The 23,367-nt window shown below is 41.2% G+C and overlaps 1 protein-coding gene across 2 annotated transcripts in view; it reads right to left on the reverse strand.

Moving 5' to 3' along the window:
- Window positions 1-6,326: 6,326 nt before the first annotated feature.
- Window positions 6,327-23,367, reverse strand: part of usp43b (ubiquitin specific peptidase 43b) — an 82,398-nt gene continuing 65,357 nt past the window's right edge. Inside the window, exons 9-16 of one of the 2 annotated variants that reach the window (XM_030058755.1) lie at window positions 20,527-20,630; window positions 16,824-16,901; window positions 16,596-16,725; window positions 13,798-14,152; window positions 10,650-10,808; window positions 10,016-10,189; window positions 8,580-9,713; window positions 6,327-8,025 (exon numbers count right to left, since the gene is read on the reverse strand). In XM_030058755.1, the coding sequence (XP_029914615.1) occupies window positions 8,015-8,025; window positions 8,580-9,713; window positions 10,016-10,189; window positions 10,650-10,808; window positions 13,798-14,152; window positions 16,596-16,725; window positions 16,824-16,901; window positions 20,527-20,630 (2,145 nt within the window). In that variant the 3' untranslated portion in view covers window positions 6,327-8,014. Of the gene's footprint in view, window positions 9,714-10,015; window positions 10,190-10,649; window positions 10,809-13,797; window positions 14,153-16,595; window positions 16,726-16,823; window positions 16,902-20,526; window positions 20,631-23,367 lie in introns of both variants that reach the window. The other variant, XM_030058754.1, reaches the window with a different exon arrangement.

The following is a 23,367-nucleotide window of genomic DNA, read 5'->3' on the forward strand; positions in this document are numbered from 1 at the left end:
CATCGCGGTCCAGAGGCGAAAAACGCAATTACTGTCGGCTACCCATCGTATTCATTGTCGGAACGAATGACGACTACGTTTAGCTATACGTTTATAGCATTTGCTGTTCCCGTTTGGGTCTGTAACCCCGCCCACCAATGATGTGGTGGGTCGCGTCATTGGTTCTTTCTCTGGCCCCTGTTTAGCCCCTGCTCGAAGTTGGTGCTTGCCTGGAACCAATTTGGAACCAGTTTGGCCAGTGCTTGGGCGGTGGAAAAACAAAGAACCGGTGCTAAGTCAGACACTGGCTCCGAACCAGCCCTGTAACCTCTTTGGTAGAAAAGGGGTAATAGAAATGCATCTTGAAACCCCTACTAGTTACCTTAGAGCTGAGCCCACCTCATCATCTGCTGTCATTACAATCAAACCTTTCTGTGAGGCAAAAGTACCAGCCATTGAGAGACCATGCTGCCCCAATCAAAGAATCCCACATGAAATGATCTTCAGTCAGTCACTTACCACACATCTCAATTCTTATGCCTCCAGGAAGGACAAAATATGAATTTACACAATATCCAATAGCAAATACATAAGCAGAAAAGTGGGTATTTGTGTGCTGTCAACGTTGTCACAATTTAATCAAGCTATCCTCCACTGCTGACCCCTTCCAATCAGGGGCTTCTGATTTGAGAAACATCTCATAATCTCAGCATTACTCTCATAACTACATCATCGATGTGGCAATCGCCAATAATATGAGTAACAGTGGATGAATTCTGTGAACAACGACAGAGAGGGTGGAGAGACTCTGAAGATGAGCTCTGTAAATCTTTTGGAAGTGTCTGACCTCTCTGATCTAACCAGTGCTGGGTCATTTGGGATGAGCAAATTTTCCAGTCTCAGTTGAATTCTCAGTGGTAATGAGTAATTTGTTTTAGCCAAAGCAAATCACCTAGGTGTACCCATGAAAGGCCATGCAGTGGAGCCTGATCAGTTCACTATGCTGATGGACTGTCAAGGCGACAAACTGCAGAGAGCCACAGCTTGGAGTTCGAGCTGAACAGATAGCACAGCGATGTGGAGTGCACGGATACACTTCTCACTGTCTGAATGGATGACTGATAAACATATGGGATTCAAATTTTGTCAGATGGCTCTCAGATGGCAAGCATTGTTATGGCTGCTCAGTGCATCACGAAGCAGTTTTTGGTCCAGGAAGAGACCCTGTGTTGCCTGTGTGAATGTTGCAGGGGGCCATACATACTACTGAACTACAAAAAGTCATTAAATCAAGACATTTAAATCATGAGATGACTTCAAATCATCATTGTTTCCTATCTCATGTTGTGATTTTCATGTTGAATGCCATACATGCTTTTGGATATGCAGTGACAAACTGTGACAGATTTTTATTGGTTATTGTTCACATGAACTCCTTTGCTAGATTCAAACTTGAGGAGGGATACTAGATACTGCTCACCTTGTTTTTATGATCATCTCTGTCACGTTTGCCAATGTCAAGAGCCGATGTCAGGCTCAAACATGACAGAAAACGTGACGAGCTGTGTTGAACTAATGCAGCAGTGACATGCAGCGCGTCCACCAGGCAGTTAGTGTTGTGGTTACATCACATGCCTTCTAAACTCTTTTGAACTGTGTGCTGTGAGTCACGGCTTTGAAACTCATGTGCCCGGTCTCTGATCCTACTGGCATGATGTGACATAAAAGTGTTTTTCTTTGGTATCTAGAATGGAATCCAACGCTGTTTTTTCATTTAAATTATATATAGAGAAATATGTGAACACTCAGTCAAGTTGATGAGATAACTTATTATATACAGCAACACATGGCAGTGGAGTGCTCTGATCTAAACCTGGAGTAAAATCCATTTTCCTCCTTGATTATGCATAAAACTTCACTAAATTTAACTTAATTAAAAAACACTTATTCATAATTGTTCTGTGGTGCTCACCTGACAAGAGCGCAGCATGAACATCATTAAGGTTTGATATCAAATCAAATGGACATTTAAATATTCCAAACGAGAAGAGTGGGGGGTGGTGTGTGTGAGAGTAGTGGGATGAATGGGAGACAATATGCAGAGAACATGTAGAAAACTGCTCTGGTTACACATTATCAGTGTAACCAGAGCAGACAGGTTATATGGAGACAAACCTTCAGATATTATGTCTGTATAAAGCAGATAGTTGTTATTGCTTTGTTCGCTGTCTTTGAAAAAGTTAGACAGACTGATTTTTAAGGATGTGCTTCACCTTTGGTTAGCAGTTGTCTCTGTTTCCAACAGTGAACTTGCTGCTTTCAGTCTAAGCGGTGCATATGGATGCATGTAACTGGCCAGCCAACTAGTTTGTGGACACTGGAGAGAATCTGTGGTCACAGCCATATCCTTTACCTCCAACATAGCAAATGACTGAATTGCATATCTGTATCTATATTTACATCTATATCTAACTGCTACATTTATTGTTGATGTTGTGGATAGTGGATTTTTCTGGGCAAACAAGCCCCATGGTAGCCGTGCTGTGATGTTTTGCCATCTACTGTACATTTGGCTAGTTATCCATGGAAACAAGAAAAATGCACCAAACAAAATGACCCAGAATGACCCTGTCCTGAATTTTGCACCGTTGAACGTGTGATTTTAGAAATTACCCTGCACTTAAAATCCAATCAAATAAATTTGAAATGCAACTGCACTCTATCATTGTCACTAAATGATGCAGACTGATTAAATGGTTGGCAGAGACCAAAGTGGAGGTGATGTTTGGATTCTTGTGAGGCATTTCACTTGTGGGCTATCTGAATGTAAAGCACACACTTCCATTACACACCGCCATCAAAGCACTTTTACAGAAATACATTACGGGATGTGCAATTCTGATTGTGTGGACGCTGCCAGGTGGCAACAAACAGATGGCCACATCCAGGCTAAACAAGCTCTCTTGATATGCACTGCATCCGTGGCTCGCTGTAGGCCATATGTAAGCGCTGCATGTTTGCTGGAAACCATGCAGAGTGTTTAAAAATTATATGTGGCAATTTTACTTATCAGTCAGGCTATTTCATCAGTAGGTTTGAGAAAGAAAGACTTCTGTGTCTTCTCAGTACAGAAAAATGTGCATGAGATTGACATCAGACAGCCTGTTAGGCAGAGATATGTGAATTATCTATACATTCTATCCATCATGGTGAGATGTCACGAAACAAAGGAACATATCACAGTGTTACAGAGCAGAAAAGGGGAGAGGGCAGAAAAAAAAGGCTGCGGTGGTGAGAGCTACGCTTTCAGGAATGAAGCTGACAAGAATGAGACATGAGCTGAAAATGATTAGCAGTCTAATTTTCACACGGCTCAGTGAAATTGCAGCCTTCTGTGATGCCTTTCAAAGCCTTGTCACAAGTCCACAGTGAATTTTGCCGTTTCACATAAATCATCCTCTATTCATAAAAAAAAAAAAAAAAAATCAAATCTGTTTATCTGACTGCTTTATTGTGAACTTGTCATACAGAGTTAGAATTTCAGCGACCCTGACAAGATATTGAACTCTCCCTCCTCTGAGCTGAGAAAAGCATGAAACTGTCTGAGGTGGTGAATTCAGTGCCCACATGCTCCTTTGTCTCTTTGCTGCATTATCAGGTTCTTTTTTCCTAAAAGGCCTCTGAAAATGTCAGACTGTGTTTAACCTACACTCAATTAGCAGCAGCAGCACTTGCCCACTCTCCTTCTGGGAATCCAGGCCTGCTGCTGGAAGAAAACGAAAATAATAAAGAGCATCAGCTATCCTTACTGACCCCCTCGAAACAAAACTGCACTGGGACAGCAGACAGTTTTTATTTTATGCCCCACCACGTCTGTCTGTAGCTACACCAATTTGTGAGCACATTAAGTAACAGGAACTTCACACTAACATCACTGGCCACCGAGGCCTGCCCCGCATGACACCCACACCCCACCTGACGCAGTCTTGAATAGTGGCAGCTTAAGGGAACAATATGGAGCTCAATGGCACAATGGAGCTTCCCTGCTGTGCCAGAAATGTGTTTGCTGGGCAGTGTGTCCCTGTCCTGTGTATGGTCGTATTGCCACTAACAATGATTCAAGAAAACAGGGGACATAAGCCACATCTCCTCTTTACAGCATGGCATCGCCCCTCCAGAGTCAATGGCTTGCGATGATCACAAAGCAATCAATCCAAGGCGCACAAAATTTTAGGAGGTACAAGGAAACAAATGAGTTACTAACCGCTAGTAAACCATAATTAATGGGTAGTTCTTGAGTAACTCCTCGTCAAATCTCATAGACCATCTCATTAGTTAATTAGTTAACTAAGAGATGAGTGAGGAGCCAATCAGCAACGACCTGTTAATTGATGAATAGTTTACAATTAAAGTGGTACATAATGCTAAGCAGTTACTGGGAAGTGTCTCATTACTTCATCACTTGACGGGCACAAAAAGGGTAAGTAAAAATAAAATAATGATGAATTTATGAGGGACGACTTAGAAACTCAATATTCTCAATTTTATGTACAACTCAATATTATTACTCAATATTATGTACAACATTACTTGGCAGGCGCACAAAAGCAGTAATTAATGTTTAATTCATTAGTAATAAATGAGTTGTTACTACTTTTGTGCCGCTCAGCAGCTGCATCAGAGTTAATCAGGACTCATTAATGAAGTGATTCACAGCTTTTCATTCAACTAAATATTAACTAATGATTCCTTAATAGAGGATCTCCCAGTCTGTTCTCTAATATCTACTATCTAGTCCTCTGTTAGGAATTATAGGGGAAGTATTTGCTGACCATTTACCAATTATAAGATCGTTCCTGATTCATTCCTCACTTGTCTCTCAGTTAACTAATAATTAACTAATGATTGGCTAATCTATTAAGTTTGATTAGGAATTACTTGAGAACTGCCCTTTAATTTACTAGCAATTAGTTACTCATTTGTTCCCTGTTTGTTTGTCGTTTGTCATTATTTTGTGTAGCTCCTTGTAAAGTGTTACCCAATCTATAAAAAGATCATATTGTCTGATAAACATTTACAGGCTCCTTGACGCAAACAAGTGTGATCTCCGTTTGTTACATACTGTAGGCCACTTTCACTCTTTTTTTTTTTTAATACCATGACACGCTTCGAAAATACTGTTTTGTCATTTGAAAGCCGGTTACAGGAAAACAAGTCACACATTTATTTTTTCTGCGGTGTGAAATCACGGTGCCGACACACTGCCAGGGGGAACAGCTCTTTACGGTGCGCTCATTTGGGCATGACACCAGTTGCTGGCAGTCATATGCCAATGTGAAGAGCAACACTGCTGCTCACATCCCAGAGGAAGCTAAGCTCTGAGCATTTCCTCAGTCCCTGGCAGCAGCCTGATTAGACCACGTGTTTGGTGCATGTCATTTCTCTTCTTCAAAGCAGAGCCAGCTAATATTGTTCTGTCATAGCACAATTTCTACCTCAATGGCAAGCACTGTAAACATCACAATTTGTGCGATAAAGGGAATAATTTTAACTAATGAATCTTCTCCACTCTCATAAGAAGATGAACCAAACAGAAAAAGCTCCATTGGGTAACACTGAGTGCAGTGATCAATATTTCTGCCCAGTATTTCATGATGGAGTGAAACTAAATGGTCAATTTTTCACTGCGCCTTAAACTTGGCCAAGTTTAAAACATGTGTCTGTTAAGGTTAAAAATCAATGCTTGATGGATTGTGTGAAAATGCACCTGTTATTCTTGTAAGCTCACTGTGATGACTGCACAAATACAGCCAACTGAATTAGTAGTTCAGTCATGCCCTGTCACTGGAGACACACTGAGTACTGATGTGAGTGTGAATGTTACAATTTGATGAAATAAATGTCTGCTCCTTTTGTAAGCTTACTGCTTCCAATGGGGTAAGATCAGGTGTAAAAGCATGCCATTACACACAAACACAGGACAAGCTGCAGTAAACAGCTGTCGCAACATAAAGGCAATGAGTAGCGATATGTTGGGGGGAAAAATTGAGAAATTACAATGTAAAAAAGGACATTTGTTTTCAACTGAATATACATGCACTGCATAAAAAATATGACCTTCCAAATTAATTTTCTCTAAACACTGTTCCACCACATAGAAAAGCATTCTCTACTCAAGGAAAATGAGGAGAATCCTTTCACAGACCTCATTCATTCATGCCCTTAACCTTCATTTTATAAAAGAGAAAACAACTGCTAATGGGTGAGCCTGAGCTTTTATCAGTAATGAGACATTCAGACTGAAGCTACTAGCACGTACACCGCATTAACTGCACTGAGATAAGTTGTGAGAAAAAGCTGTGTTTAATTTGTAATTCATAAAACGTCCAGTACATTAGGCAGACATTACAGACGGTCCAACAGGGACCTGCATGTGTTATGTCCACATTTCAAGCCCACTTGAAGCCTATTTTAAAGCCTACTTGTGCATCATCCTGACCTCATTCAGTGACCTGGAACATAACAGTTTCAGATGTTATAATCTGTTATTTAAATTACATAATTACATAACAGGTACAAAATGTAGACTTTTTAAAAAAAAAAAAAAAAGTTATAAAATATAGTCAAGCCATATTTTCCCAATAATAGCTTTAGAAATATCCTTCATTTATGGTCAATGCTGCTACAAGTGCTCGTTTTGGTGAAGTAAACAATGTGGTGAAGTAAACAGGTTAAACAATAATGTTAAATAATGACTCAACAACATGGAAATGGACCACAGTTACAGTGTAGGCAACCAATTTGCCTTCTCTATCCCACACACGGCGTTGACTATGTCTGTTCTGCACTCCCTTTTGATCAAATTTACAATGCGTAAAATAACAATACGGCATCCAACACAAAATGTTTATTATAAACTGAAAATTGAAACAATCGACTGAGTGTAAGTGAGGGAAAGTATGTTTCTTCACAACATACAGAAGCATTTTCAATTACATTCCCTTGAAAGTTTTTGTCCTACTCCTCCAGCAGTAAGACGACAGAAGAAAATTGGTGCAGATACAGTGGAACATGGTTACGTGATTAATGACTGAAAGGCTTCTAGATAGGCTAGATTGACATTAGATATGCAGCGGGAAGATCAAACACTGATGCTTTGTGGTGGCCAGTGTACTGTGCTGTGAGTACGACTCTGTGTTTGAACTTTCACATAAAAGAGCTGTTTCATAAATGCAAGAAATCTACGTAAAAGCGCCAAGGCGCCCTTTCAACAGTATTCATCACACCCCTGTGGCTGGAGAGACAGGATAACTGTGTCTGTGAAGACAGTGTGAATCTCCTGCTCTCTCACATGTCAGAGAAAAATGCTTCCAATTTCTTCTACATTTAGAGCCGCCAATTTTGGTGTCATATTACTAAGAGTGAATGCAAGGAGGAGGAATGGAGGTGCACCTCCGTGACACAGTTTACAAACCCTCTCTCACTTTAATACTGGATACAATTTAAGTGCTGCAACATTTGCTGTGTGTATTACTTGATATAGGTGAGCTCTGGGCCTGTAGCAAAATGTGGAGTCTAATAAACAAAGTGCGTTAATGATATAACGTGAAGAGAATGGCAAATGACAAATGTTGTTATAGCAGTCATTTTGCAGTGAAGGTACAGGTGTCTAGATGTTGGTGCTTAAAAATCGACCTCTTTTGTAATATCATTTAGAAAGTAAAAAAATAAAGAGACCGTTTTATACCAAAAAAAAAAAAAAAAAAAGAACATCACATTACAGCAGTATCTCTCCTCAACAATTCAGCTCTGCATAGATGTCATGTAGTAGAACACAGGTAAGAGCTTACGTAACAGTACTTGTATGAATGGGAGGGACAATAAAACTTTCTGCTGAGACTTCCAGCGACGTTCTTTTAAAAAGCCGTTCTGGTGCAGGTCCTTGCGGAGCTTAGACGGCTGCTGGGTGCTTCTTGGGGTGCGATGCGTCGTAATCAGCAGAGAGGTCCTATTGTTCAACAATCATTCTGGGCTGTCACAGAGGCACTTACAATGAAACAGAACACACAAAGCCATCAGCAACAAGGCAACCATTTACTGATGAAAATCACTGTGTTTACTACTTAGGAACTTAGCAGTGATAAAATCAAGCTTCGAGTTAGACTCTAGTGGTGAGAATTCCTGCGGCTGCTATTTAGCTCTTCGACAAAATTTTGGAGACTTTCAAAACTTTTCTGACAGTTTAGCTACTCTCAGCAGTGTCTTGTCTATCACTGCATTACTTAACTCAGCAGGAGGGAAAGTCTTCCCTGTCAAATTCTCTGGTTACACTGCGATTATGTCTCTTCTCAGTGAAGAGGGTTTATATTCTCATGCCTTGATGCGCTATACTGGCTACACACCAGGTGCAAAAACTAAACCACACAATTTTCAGCATGTGTGGTCTAATTTGTTCCAATTTGTGCTTGCTCATTTTAGCTCCGTACAGCCAAATAGATAAAGGCTCAGCAGCTCCTAAAATTCCATGGCTGTGACACTATACTTGTTTAGCGTGCACTGCAGGGCTCAGAAACAGGATTCAGGGACAGGTCTCTGCCTACCCAGGGAGGTGGTACTGTATCGTGTCCGCTGCAGAGTGGCGTAGCTGGGCTTGTCTGACAGCAGGCTGCGGTGGGCTGGAGGAGCCAAGACGTCGCCGTTCCTCTGTAGGGAGGCACACCTGCGCAGAGTCAGATCCAGCTTGGTCTGGATGTTGCTGGAGCTGTGAGCACGCTTGATGTCCACCGGGTTGTGATTGAGAGCCTTTCCATTGACTAGCTGTGCTTTGCAATTATGGGTGTCACATCTAGGGATGCCGTTGACCTTCCTGTCCTCTAGCGCCACAGCAGTCAGGGTTCCATTAGAGAGGGACAATTTGGACAAATTACTGTTAGAAAGCTTCACTGGTTGCCCGTGGCCGTTCATTCTCCTATCCTGCCCCTTGCTTGGTGTCCTCTGAACCTCTTTCTTCATGAAACCTGGTTTGAAAAAGGACAAGAGGCTGTCATGGCTCCTACCCTCCTCTCCCTTTTGCCCCCTCCTCTCCTCAGGGTGCATGATCGTCTGTAACAAGTCTCTTTGCGCCCTGGAGCCGATCCCTGTGTGGACCTTGGTTCTCCTCAGTGTGGAGTCCCTGCTTGGAGGTGCACTGTGGCTGATGTGACCACCCAGAATGGCCCCTCTCTGGAGCTGGAAGTCCAGGGCCCTGCTCTGGTCCTGCCTAGCCCTCTTGGATGCCCTCTGCCCCAGTGAACCATCATCCCTGGCTTTGACACTACCGACTCCTTGGCAGATGCCTCTCTCTGCACCCGGTCTGCTCTGTCCCTCTGGTATTTTAGGCGAGTAACAAGTCTCTGAGCTGGGTCTGTCTGTGCAACTAAGGCTGCTACCACTAGGGGAGCTGCCCAAGTCCCTCTGTCCAACTTCAAAGGCCCTTCCCTGGTTGTTCCTCTGTGGCGGGGTGGCCACCAGCGTGATAATAGGCTCTTTGGTACAGCGCGGCCGGCGCCCTGATTCCAGATACTCCACCAGCTCTCCAGGCCGGGCCTGGGCTGAATGTTTTGTGCGGTCCTTGGAGCCAAAGGACCAGCGCAGTGGCAGGACTTTGCTCAGGCTGTCCTTGGGCTTAGTGGGTGACCTCATGCTCACACTTCTGCCTTGAGTCCCACGGACAAATGGCTTGGCTTCAAACCCATCTAGAACAAAAAAGTATGCATCAGATAAATCTTCAAAGTTTTATAGCGCACATACGCTAAATAAGAATGTAGTTTGTGATTCATTTTCATGCAAAATCATACAGTACAAATTAAGAGATCAAATCATAATAAGATTAGCTGTTTTTACAGTATTGTAATTTTTTCAAACAGAATAAGACTGAGAAATCTATATGCATGTGCTGCCTGATCACATTTGTTCCCAAAGAAAACAAGTATTTAATTTCACAAGCATTTTAGCTCTAGTTATACAGATTGGAAAAACATTCCAGTGGGAGACTAACTTGTTTCTGTTGTTTTGGAGGGTTCATCTCCAAACACGGGCAGCTCAGGAGACTCTGGGGCAGGTGTTGGCACTGGGGCTCCAGAGATGGATCCTCCAGATCCCAGACTGCCCCTCTTACTGCCCCCCGTCAAGCGGACCAACCAGTGGTCAGAGGTGGATGAGCTGGTGGAACCTGCAGAGAGGAAAACAGTCCAACCAATTTGCCTTGTGAAATTAAACACATTGTAGGCAGTTATACAGATAACCATGTACTACTCTTTCTAAGCCTTCCTATAACAACTTCTATTATATTTTGAACAATGATTGTGTGAGCAGGGACAATAATTAAGCAGTCATGTTGCAAAATGAAACCCATATGAAAATATCAAATGGTTATCATGGTCACGTTTTTGACTTCAACATCACAGATTGTCCATTTAATGGCTAGTTATGGTTAGTGAGATCACTCAGAAAATTGCATACTGATGTAAGCCAATGTTTCTCACAGGTCAGGCAAAAAGATAAAAACAATGACTCACCCACATGAGAATTCAGAGGCCACATTCTGTCCATCATTTCTATACCTTTTCACAAGCATCCACTAGAGCAGACTGCACCTGAATTGTCTCAACAGGGGAGTGAAGATGACTAACCTGTGACAGAGGAACTGGCAGACCAGGATGGGATGTTGTTTCGTCTCTGGTAGAAGAGGATGTAAGCTCCACGTGTGCACACCTCTGCCTCTGGTACCGGCTCAGCGCTGCTGTCATCATAGCTGTACCACTGGCCGTCCACTGAGTTCCTACAGAATGCTGCAGTCACACAAGAACAACGAGAAACAGGGTTACATAAATATGAAAACATAAATGGCCCAAGCCAATAAGGAAAAACAAATGTAAAATCCTTATTTAGCTACTGTGATAATGGTGATGAAGATGACTTTACTGTCTGCGAGGGGAAATTCACTGCATGCCCTCTGGCTGCTTGCTTACACTTAAGACACAATAGACCTTTACCACATTTTTAAGGTTTAACTAACGGTCAATTTAGTGTAACAGAGTCTTTTCGGAGAGCCAGCGTGCACAATACCACCCTGGCTCAGTTAGACTTCAACAGAACAGAATCACAATTAGTATAATTAGTAACATCTGGGCTTACTCTGCTATATTAAAATGCGCATATGGTGTATGTTGTTGATATAAACTGTACAGGTGCATCTCAAAATATAATATCATCAAAAAGTTTATTTATTTCAGTAAGTCAGTTTAAAAAGTGAAACTTATATGATATAGATTCATTACACACAGACTAATACATTTCTAGTGTTTATTTCTTTTAATTTGGATGATTATAACTTGCAGTTTATGAAAACCCAAAATTCAGTATCTCAGAAAATTTGAATATTACTTAAGACCAATAAAAAAAAAAAAAAAAAAAAAAAAATTAACACAGAAATGTTGGACAACTGAAAAGTATGAACATGTACAGCATTCAATACTTGGTCGGGGCTCCTTTTCCATGAATTACTGCAGCGATGCGGTGTGGCTTGGAGGTGATCATTCTGTGGCCCTGCTGAGGTGTTATGGAAGCCCAGGTTGCTCTGATAGCGGCCTTAAGCTCTTCTGTGTTGCTGGATCTGGTGTCTCACATTTTCTTCACAATACCCCACAGATTCTCTATCGGGTTTACGTCAGGTGAGTTCGCTGGCCAATCAAGCACAGATACACCATGGTTCTTAAACCAGGTATTGGTACTTTTGGCAGTGTGGGCAGGTGCCAGGTCCTGTTGGAAAATGAAATCAGCATCTCCATAAAGCTGGTCAGCAGAGGGAAGCATGAAGTGCTCTAAAACTTGCTGGTAGACGGCTGTGCTGACCTTGGACCTGATAAAACACAGTGGACCAACGCCAGCGGATGACTCCCCAAACCACCACTGACTGTGGAAACTTTACACTGGACGTCAAGCAACTTGGATTCTGTGCCTCTCCTCTCTTCCTCCAGACTCTGGGACCTTGATTTCCAAATGAAATGCAAAATTTACTTTCATCTGAAAAGAGGACTTTAGACCAGTGAGCAACAGTCCAGTCCTTTTTGTCCTCAGCCCAGGTAAGACGCCTCTGACGTTGTCTTTAGTTCAAGAGTGGCTTGACACAAGGAACGCAACAGTTGTAGCCCGTGTCCTGGATACGTCTGTGTGTGGTGGCTCTTGAAGCACTGACTCCAGCTGCAGTGCACTCCTTGTGAATCTCCCCCAAATTCTTGAATGGACTTCGTTTCACAATCCTCTGAAGGCTGCAGTTATCCCTGTTGCTTGTGCACCTTTTTCTACCACATTTTTTCCTTCCATTCAACTTTCCATTAATGTGCTTGGATACAGCACTCTGTGAACAGCCAGCTTCTTTAGCGATGACCCTTTGTGTCTTACCCTCCATGTGCAGGGTGTCAGTCTTCTGGACAACTGTCAAGTCAGCAGTCTTCCCCATGATTGTGTAACCCACTGAACCAGACTGAGAGACCATTTAAAGGCTCAGGAAACTTTAGCAGGTGTTTTGAGTTAAATCCCTGATTAGAGTGTGACACCATGAGTCTCCAATATTGAACTTTTTCTCAATATTCAAATTTTCTGAGATACTGAATTTTGGGTTTTCATTAGCTGACAGCTGTAAGTTATAATCATCAAAATTAAAAGAAATAAACACTTGAAATATATCAGTCTGTGTGTAATGAATCTGTATATGAGTTTCACTTTTTAAATTGATGATATTCTAATTTATTGAGATGCACCTGTATGTTCACATCAATAACGTACACCAATACACAATGTGCACCATCCAATTCATACAATATTCCAAAGTTCATCCTAGTCCCGATAAAATATTACAAACTATTCATAAATCCAGTACCTAAAGGCAGCAAGTCATATGCACCATTTAGAGGATGTTCTGTATCGTGCCCAACAAACAATCCCTCCTTAAGTGATCTTGACTCAAACAAAGAGGTCATACTGTCATAATTTACCCCATCAATTTAGCTAGTCAGAATTGCATTAACCTTAATTTTGTTAATTAATGATAAAAAACAGAGCCATTAGACAAAACTGTACGTTCTCTAAAATGCTCTCTACAAATGAACGATAACACAATACCATCATATCTTGCTCCAATCTAAATTTCCTCAAGAAATGCAGCTGCTGCAACGCTCTCTTATTTCTTTATTTATGTTTTTATTTATTTCAAGTCAATTTGTGATCACTCACCAACCCCATATATTTTTACCGCTCCAGTATTTCAGTGGGTTCGCCTTCTACGCATACAGGTATGGCTTTGTCTATGTTCACTCTACAATCAATCATCATTTCCCCTGCTCTACTGATATTCAGTTCAAGGAAAATGGATATGCACCAGAGACCAAACTCATCAATCCTCCATTTACACCGTTTTTCGTCCTCTTGGATCAAGCACAGAATTGCAGCCGCAAACGTAAGAGCTGAATGATCAGGGGAACTACTTCAGCACGTCATTAGTATACAAGGTAAATAAAACAGGACAATGAGTGCTTCCCTGCGGAGCCCCCTGTAAGTAAGGGCGATGTAGTAGCAATTACTCTGACAAAATGGGCCCTCCACCTCAGGAAAAACTCCCAGCCACATTTTTAAAACAATGTTAAGTCATATATGACGGTGTTTTCCATTATACCATGCAGTTTCATATTGAATGCCTATGAAAATTTGATTCCACGTCTCGATTTCATGCCTGGTTTTGTGGTATTGCTCGTAACTCAAATGTGTAGTTTTTATTCAGACCTGTGTAATGTCCGCCATGCATGCCTCCATGGTGGTTACACACAGCGTACAGATCATACAGGAAGTCAGGGGGCGCCATGTCAGGCGGACGGGGCGGTTTCCAGCTAGACTGGAGGTGGGGTTGCAGAGGGGGCTGACGGCTGCTGTGACTCCGCTTCACCACATGGGGCGCCATGTCCAGGCCCATTAGGGGGAAATGCACCAACGTGGTCAGCTTGTTCCTCCGCTCGCCCACCTGCCTGAAGCGCTTCAGGTGGAGGATGAGGATGTCAGGAAGCGTCCACAGGCTCATCTTCACCATGCCCTGCTGCAACTGCTTACAGTGTGGGCACTTCCAGGCGTCATCTGGGGCGAGCTGGTGGAGCGAAAGAGAATGAAACTCGACTGAGAAAGAGAGAGAGAGAAAGTGGGCACAACTGTGCAGTCAGCACAATTACTCACCACCTGTGACCATAATGGGACATCAATTATAATAAGTTGTAAAATGAAATTCTAGATGATTCATGTTGTTTAAAATCAACTGGAAAAAACATAGTCAATGCTCTAATATGATTGTAATTAAAATTACCCCATTAGCATAATTTAGCATTGTCATTCCCTTTCTGATTACCATGTTGCATAGCAGACAGTAACATAAAGAAGCCAGAAAAAAAGAGCATTAATATTCAGACAAGGCTATTCATTTAAATTTTAAAGAGTGAACTGGTGAACTGCAGATGTGGTGCATGGGAGCACATCTAGCTATTAACTCAAGTTCTAACTCAGTGTTGAAACTTAGATAAAGAGAAAATGATCATACTATGGGATTACACCTTAATCTTACTTTCAGTATAATGTATGCTTGGCAAAGTCTGTGGTCAGCAGTTGGTTATCAGCATTGAGCAGATGTGGCAGCTATTATAGGTACATCTGGAGGAACCTGACCTGCTTCTCAAATATGAAGGCACTGTGATTATTTGTAATTTGTGTTAATTATTTACAAAGCCTGGCACACAGACTTGTTTTTTAAGGTGAAACTTTGGAGGTGCTTCCATCAGTGATCACTCATAAATAATTTACTTAACAGTGGGTGATATGTAAAATAAAGCAGGTTTAATTAAATAACATAAAAATAGCAACAGCACTCTCTGATTCCACCCCACACACATACAATACTTATTTCTACTCTGTAACTTCATTATATTTATTAAATTAATCAATACTAATCAACAGACCAAGTTTAGACTTCACCTGCCACATCCTTGCAAATCCACAAGGTGGCGACAAAGAGTTTCACCAAAGCTGATAATATGGTTACTGTCATGTGCCCTTAGTGCTGAAGCTCTTTCTATTGGCGTTATACATTGTTTTTTTTCTATATCATATTAGCATATAGACAATCACATAACTCACATAACAAACAACAGACCTTGCATGGAGGTGTTGGCTCAGATCAGGACAGATCAGCCTCTAATCCACCAAAATATGTAAAGCACTGTCGACTTTACTCATTCTTTCTTGTGTCCTCCTTTTTTATGTATTTATTTTCTTGAGTATATAAATGATAGGCATATTAAACACAGAGACTTAAAAGGAAGTAAGCCGAGCAAAAAATAAAAGTGTTGTCATGACACAATGGCTGAACACTTACAAAAACGCTTCGTGTTTTTTTCAAATTTCTATTATTTTATATCTTATCATAATCTTAATCATAAAATTCTTTAATTTATTTTCATTTTGATAAAATGATGCATATTTCATTTCTGACATAACATTCAGAATTGTTTGTAGAGAGAAATCCTAGGAGGGTAAATGCCTCTGTCGATCATCTTGACAATGTGTTGAATATTCTATAAGATTGCACTAGATCAAAGAAGTTGCAAAAAAAAAAAAAGAGAAAAAAAAAAGGAAAAGGGGACTGAAACTTGCCAGTGGAGACAGCAAAGATGATGTACATCATTGTGCTGCTAAATAATAATTCTCACAGCCACACACATATTGAGGCAACCCCTCAAGCCAACACAAAAAACCTACAGAATTAATATAACACTGGACAATGGAGTGAACTGCTCTTATATTTTCGGTTCAAATGGGGTAAAAGAGTTGTCCTGAATGAGAATATAAACTTCAAAATTCTATTAATTTGAGAACTGAGTGGCATTCATCATAATTCTTTCTTTACCTCATTCTTTACCACATCATAAAAAGTTGGGGTGACTTCCTGTTTGAAATTGCCTTTCAGTGAAATGAAACAAACTACAGACAGTGAATTCATTGCTTGTGAATTCTCTGTTCATCCTTGCTCTAGACTGAGCCAGTGGTCTGTCTGACTGTCAATTAGGCTGGGGTAAAGGAAGTGGGAGAATAATCGATTCCATCAATAAAGTTATTTAAACTTCTGTCACAGAGTGCATGAACAAGAGAGACAGCATTCTTGTCTGTGTCATGGTAATGTGTGTAAGGTGTGTGTGTGTGTAACTTTACTCACCCTCACTTCTGGTATGACCTCACTCTTCAAGAACAATATCAACAACAATGGTATTAACGTGACAATTTCAATCAAACCCACTTAGATGACACTTGCAGCAATTAGCTGCTGCTCTTATTCAGAGCATCAGTGCACTCTTTCATTCAGAGTGGTAGGCCTCTGTACCTTTTCCAACAGCTTAAAAACTTGGTAGCTTTTTCAGACAGAGTGCAACATGAGATCAGATAGGGGTTTCATGTGCTCAGTCTTACTTCAGGTCCTCTCGACAGGATATGCAGCTGTTAATGGACCCACTGCAGGTCTAGTTACCATGATAACAGAGCAACTGCACCTGTTCCTCTTTGGTGTAGAGCTGGAAGCACTCATCCAGGGTGCAGCTGTACTGCTGGACGTGCTGCTGCTGCTGGTTCCTCACACTCTCTGCATCCTTCACCACCTCCTCCTGGATATTACCAAACAGGCTGTGGGACAGGACACAGGGCATTTATTAGGTGAGAAAACAAAACTTCAATAGCAGATAAATGGTGCTCATTTATATGCTAATACACCTGGAACTGACCAGTCTTTGATTCGGTGCTCCCACTCGATGATGAGCTTCACGTGCGGAGGTCCGCCTGAGCCGCACAGCTTCAGAGCTCTGCCACATATTAGGGTGAAAGGTCACAAGACATCTGAGCACACTGACAAATCCATTAATTTGTTTAATGTCGGCTCTTTTGTTAATGACACTGGCTGATTTTACATCAAAGGATAATCTCATATTCTCTGGATATGAGACATCTACAGTAGATATACAGTGTCCAACAGACCAATGAGAAGCCAGCAAGTGCATTTTTACTGAGTGTTTTCAACCACTAGATGTCAGTATGACCAAATCACCAAAACCAAAGAATGAGGAGGGGAACAAGATGGGAAGATCCTTTGATAAATAGCAAGACAGACTAAGACAAAAAGGGCTAAGAAGAAATGTTTCCATTTGACAGCTACTGCTATCCAGTCTTACCTCTTTACCTTTTGAGAGAGAGAAGAGAGAGGGAGAGAGAGAGAGAGAGAGGTATTTTGGACTGGCACAGGGGATCCTTTAGGTAAACTAATGTATTCTGAGTTCACAGTTAAGCAAAGCTCAAGGAGCACTTCAAACAGACTTTCATTACATGGTACTGTGTATGGCTCCAAGCTGCCTCAGAGGAAAAACCCTGCTGATCTCAGCTCGGTTGAGCCAGAGAAAAAGAGCAGAAAATTCCCAACAGGTTTCATGCCTCCTTATATGCTGATAATACTGAACACTGAAGTGTGTCACACAATTCATACCTGGCTATCAGTGAAGAACAAGCAAACAGGATAAAGTTAATCAGTAAGAACATGTTGGAAATGATCCACATCAGGAGTGTCAAATTCAGTCACTAAAGGGGCTGCATTAAAACCACCAATTCGAGGGCCAAACAGGGCCTATATCTACTGAACACTTCTGACCAAAAGTGGTCATTCCTATAATCAAAATATGTCCAGTGTAAAAATAATGATTCACACACAAGTATGAACTTGAAACATGAGACATTCCTCTGCAGAGATACTTCTCTATAAAACAAAACAGGGATATCTAAAACCAAACTGATTACGCTGGAAAATGACATGTCCACTGCATTATTCATTTTTTCTGGCATATTGTATCTGCAAGCCTACCCTGAATCCTTTCAAATGACTAATGTTTTCATCACATGGAATCAAAAATAACCAAATAACTGATTTTTTGCCGAAGAGAAATCTACAGTCATACATGTTACTCATACATACTCATGCATGCACAATACATAACAATAACTGTCACATAATGTCTCTTAAAGGTTTTTTTTTTTCCACAGGTACTTGACCTCCCACCTGTTTTCCATTTTCCATTTTGACACTGCTTTTGGCTGGCTTGCTGCTGAGCTAGCTAGCTAATAAAAGTCTCGATGGAAGCGATTTGGGCTGCTGATGAGCAGAGGAGGGAACTGCGAGCAGGAGGAGGGGCTGAAGGGGTGCAGGTGTTTTGTGGTGCTGGTAGCGGCGGACGTTGCAGTGTATGCTGGGGTTTGCAGTATCTGCATTGTGGGCAATTAATATAAAATCTTAAGTCATCTTGCGGCCTTGATATTTGTCACGTGATCGAGGCAAAGCAAATGCTTCAATATAAGAAATCAAATGATGTGCTTGATGTTGCACATAAACATAAAATATGTCAACAATTAAACATTTGCAGCAGACTGACAACCACTGTCAAGTTCTTGTATGATGAAGTTCCTGCAGTGTTGGGTGTGGGTTGACTTAGGGACAGAGCACATTTCTGAAACATTAGAGCTTAAATACTATCATCACATTAGTTTCCAGGATACAGTGTTACAGATTTGCATTTCAAAAGATTTCAGAGGCATTTGCCCCCATCAGCACCATTCAACGAATGAATGAACTTTTCTTAGCAACTACACAAATGGAAGTCCTTTTAAGTTCTTGCCAAACTGTCCCTTTGAAATGGCAATTCACTCTGGCAAGTGCAAGCCATTAGACACCCACTTGTGAAAAGGAATAATATGGCTGCACATTTCCATCTTAGGTGCAAAATGAGTCTGTCCTATATATTTCGTGTGATATAAGCACTGGCTCTAGGACATTCATGTAGTCAGTGACACTTGTCGGAAGACAGCGAAATTAATAACTTGAACATTCACACTACTGTCAAGCATGTGTTGTCCTTTGAATTACATTTTCATTTTTATTTAATTTAACTATTTTTTGACATGGAAAGCCTCAATGAAATACAAGATCTCTTTTATGTACACACATCGTCTGTTGCATATGCTTTAACAGACAATACTTGTTCTACCAATGGGGGTATGGTGACCAAAGTTTTACTTCAGGTTTTACCTGTTTTTAACCAGTTCCATGCATGGTAGCTAATAACCAGCTTTATATGACTAAGTTTTAATCAATGCTTATTCAGTTGTGTTTTCACTGTGATGGGGAATGTTAAAGAGCTGCTGCCCACAGAGCCACTTGGCTTAAATGACAGCACTTAGCAGTCTGGACAACACGGCAGCTGTTTTAAGACAGACTGTGGCTGAGACTGAGCTCTACCCTGATCAGGACAGAGCAGCAGACCCATGAGCCTCTGGAGCACCAGATGTGACTCGGCCCCCAGGTGGCCGAGCTGGAGCCGACCAGGGCTCATGTCACGTCCTGCAAGGCTGATGGATTTGGCTTGATCTAGACAGTAGACACTGCCAGGCACAGTTTAGTCAACTGTGTTGTAGAGGAAATGGGAGGTTTTCTAACACTTTTGACCCTGCCTTAAAGCATGGACAAACAGCTTTGTAGCAATGGAGGAGATCCACATTGTTTTGAATGAAGCGCCTTCTGTAAGTGACATTTTCTTGATCATGGTGGATTCCTCTGCCTTTTTTCAACATTTTTATATGTCTTCCCAGAAAAATCCCTGATATAAGTGAAAATTTATTGGAAACAAGTGGGATTATCTCATCCTACAGAGATTTTTTCACCTGTTTTCATCTTAAAAACAAGACTTTACTGTAATACATTATGACACTAAATGAATTGTGAAGATGGAGATTTCTTTCAGTGTGGCTGGAAGGTATTCAGATAACCTGACCTCCATTAATTTTAAGCTTCTCATCAATCTGATGTTTCGAGGGACGCAGTATTTTTAGGCTTATTGAATGTCAGATCCCCTGTCAATAAGGCTTTTATCTGTCAAGATTTCATTATAGCTAATGAGCTCCATTTTTTATGAGTGATGAATCTAAGTCAGGACAAGGTGATGCTCTCAACTTATAAATACACCAAGTTCTGCACCACACATCCATAAATAAGGTGTGAACACTGGTATGAGAACTCAAGACAATGCACATGCACCTTGTCACTTTTCTGTTCATCGTGCCTCAGACAACACTGAATGTTTGTTGCCAGTTTTCCGTACATATGAGGACCTTATGTGAAGGTTTTGATCGGGTCAAATCTGCATGTCTGCACACATGTTCGCTACATCGTATCATGTTGTACTTTATCTAATTTTACCTTGAGAGACTTACAGGCAAGACGGGATCTGCAAACGTGTATTGCTAGCTCTTCACATCATGTGATATGCTGGTGGGAAAACATTTAGTGAAATGTGTGAAGATGCGCAAATGTGCACTATTAACTGTTCTTATTATCCAGATCATATTTACAGATGGGTGTGACAGACACACAGACAGACAGATAGACCTCACCTGTCCACGGCAGGGTGGTACAACGGCCGTCCATCCTGAGGTGAAAGGTAGCTGTAGGCTGCTGATCCTCCCACCACACGAATATTGAACAGAACTCTGGTATTCTGAAAAAAGGAAACCACAACAAACACACTGTAGCACCAAGGACCAGATTGGAATACATTAATAAATCCAGACATCGGACATCCATGTACCTTTTCGTATTTTTATGCCTTTCATTCTGTGCTGCAAAGTTATCTGCTTCCAATAGCAGAGACTTGATTTTTCCCCTCTCTTCATAGTCTAGCCCTTTCTCTGCCCCTGACTTTTTCCCATAAACACTGAACTTACTTAATTTCTCTGATAAGGCTTTTATCTGCCCTGATTTTATTACTGCTAGCATGGGCTTTTTTTTTTTTTTTTTTTTTAATATGACAGAAAGGTCGGGCAGGGGAACGATGACTGCACCCTTGATTGAGGCAACACCACATGTATAATTCTGCTTCTCCCAGCTCTCTGCTAGAGACTGGAGATTAGCAGTTATACATAATGCAATTCAAAAGCATCTCAAATGCACTTGCCTCTGAGTTTTGAATCTTGCAGTATCTGTCTCCTCTGGGGCCCGGTCATACAATGTTGAACTTGTGGACTTTTATGCTTCTGACCATAGGATAATTACTTCCAAAGTCAACTGCCTCCTCCTATCTAAAACCAGTGCACTCAACCCAGTTCACTATATAGCCACAACAAAATACACAGAGATTGGCACATCTTTTCAATAGTATTTACTCTGACATTCTGTTTCTCATTATATTGAAATACCTAAAGCTAAAGGTTCATCCTGGCTGTAGTAATGGGCCCTGTCTATTACACAGATAATTCTTCAGCTGAAGCATTTTGAGCAGATCTCTCAAACATCCCTAGTATACTTTATCATCCACATCAAGTCTTCCACATGCCCTTTTGGGAGTATTAAAAGCACTAAAGTCTCCAAAGTAGTTTATAACATTGCGGGCCCATTAGATATCATTGATGCTCGATCACACAAATCTTCTTGACCACCTTAAACACCGCCCTGACAGAACATAGTGTCCTCCTTGCCCAAATACACCCTGTGAGGTTCATTTGGGACTCTCCATACACATGCCTCCCCTCAGTCATAGCATCCATAAGCGTAATTTGTTTGTCCTTTGGTCCTTTAAATGACCCCAACTGTCTGGATGGTGAGTGTCTTTTGGATTAAAGTTTTACATATGCATGCACTTGATGAACGCAACAAATTCAAAATGGTTGTTTTGGCATCCCTTACCCTTAAAATATGATCCACAGCAAATTGGGACATTTGACAAGCAGGTTAAAAGGGTTGTGCAGTCTGAATTATTTTGAAAATTAAACCACTGCCATCCTCAGTTGACTTGAAGAAGGTCATTCATAAATATATCTCCTTTCATTTGGATGGCTGCGACGCCCTTTCCTCCTGCCTCCTTCAAAAGTCTCTTTCATGCCAGCATCTTATCCAAAATGCTGCCAAAACGGCTCTGTGTCGTGCCAAGTGTCAAGGCCACATCACCCCAATTTTAATCTCTTTCCACTGACTGCTTGTTTGTTCAATAAGTGATATTATGATTTCACTAAATACTTCTGACAGATGACATGGTTTAGTCCTCAGCTACAGATCCAAACTTTTAACTCCACATGAGCCTGAGCAAAGCCCGAGATCCTCAGGTCAAGCCTTCTTGTCTGTTCCACAGTCTAGACTGAGTGTTCCCCTTCGGGACGCTTTGACTTCAAACCAACCTGCTGAGGAGAATAGTTACACCAGCTAATTAATTTATCTAGTAGGATTAATTTAGTTTCATTAATAAAGTTTCAAAGCGCTTAGTAAAACCCATTTTATAAAGTGTTTTATACAGTTTTTTTTTTTTTTTTTTAAATCTCTGCCAAACAGTAGCCTGGAGGGGATCATGTGTTTAGTTGTGCATATATGTCTGTGTGCAGCTAATGTCGCATACCTCTGGACTTAACCAACCCAATATTTTTTGTGCACAATTACGACCATATGATCTAGGACCTCTCATGGTTTTGGTGATTCAAAATGGTACCTGTCGCAACTGGTCAACAACTGCTTCTTGATGGGGACAACTTGCCATGTCTTACTGCCACAGATTCAAACTTGGTCACAACTGTGCCAGAGACTGAAAAGCTAACACATGTTAGCTTGAGGATTTCTTGGCCTTTTTGGTATGAAATTGAGATTTTACACAAAATCCACCAATCAAGGTGTTCATGTTGAGTTGCGATAATGGGTAAGACTAGGAGCTTCCACAAAAGCTGAGAGAGGAAATTATTTCATTGCACCTGAAGGGCACTGGGTCTAAGAAGATTTCCCAAAAATGTAGCATTCCAAGATACACCACTGGGAGCATTACAAGAATGTTTTAAACTTATGGCACAGCTACAAACAAGCCTGGCCTTGGGAGAAAGCCAAAAATTTCATCAAGGGCCCTTAGCAACTTAATCAAGACATCTAAGAAAACAAGTGCAAGTGCTTCCATGGCAAATTATAAGAAGAGCACTGAGTAAACAAAGACTTCGTGGCCGGACTCCAAGACACACTCCACCCTTGACTATGAGAAACATCAAGGGTTGACTAGAATATGGATATGGGATATTTGGATTTGAGAGACAGTTCTATGGACTGATGAAACTAAACTAGAACTGTGCAGACACATGGACCAGCATTATGTCTGGCATGAGAAAGACCAGGCTCACGACCAGAGGAATACCATCCACACGGTCAAGCATGGAGGTGGGTCACTGATGATGCCGGGACTGTTTTAAGACAGAAAACAGAAAAACACT

The sequence above is a fragment of the Myripristis murdjan genome, chromosome 8 (genome assembly GCF_902150065.1).
Source record: "Myripristis murdjan chromosome 8, fMyrMur1.1, whole genome shotgun sequence".
NCBI classification, from domain to species: Eukaryota; Metazoa; Chordata; class Actinopteri; order Holocentriformes; family Holocentridae; genus Myripristis; species Myripristis murdjan.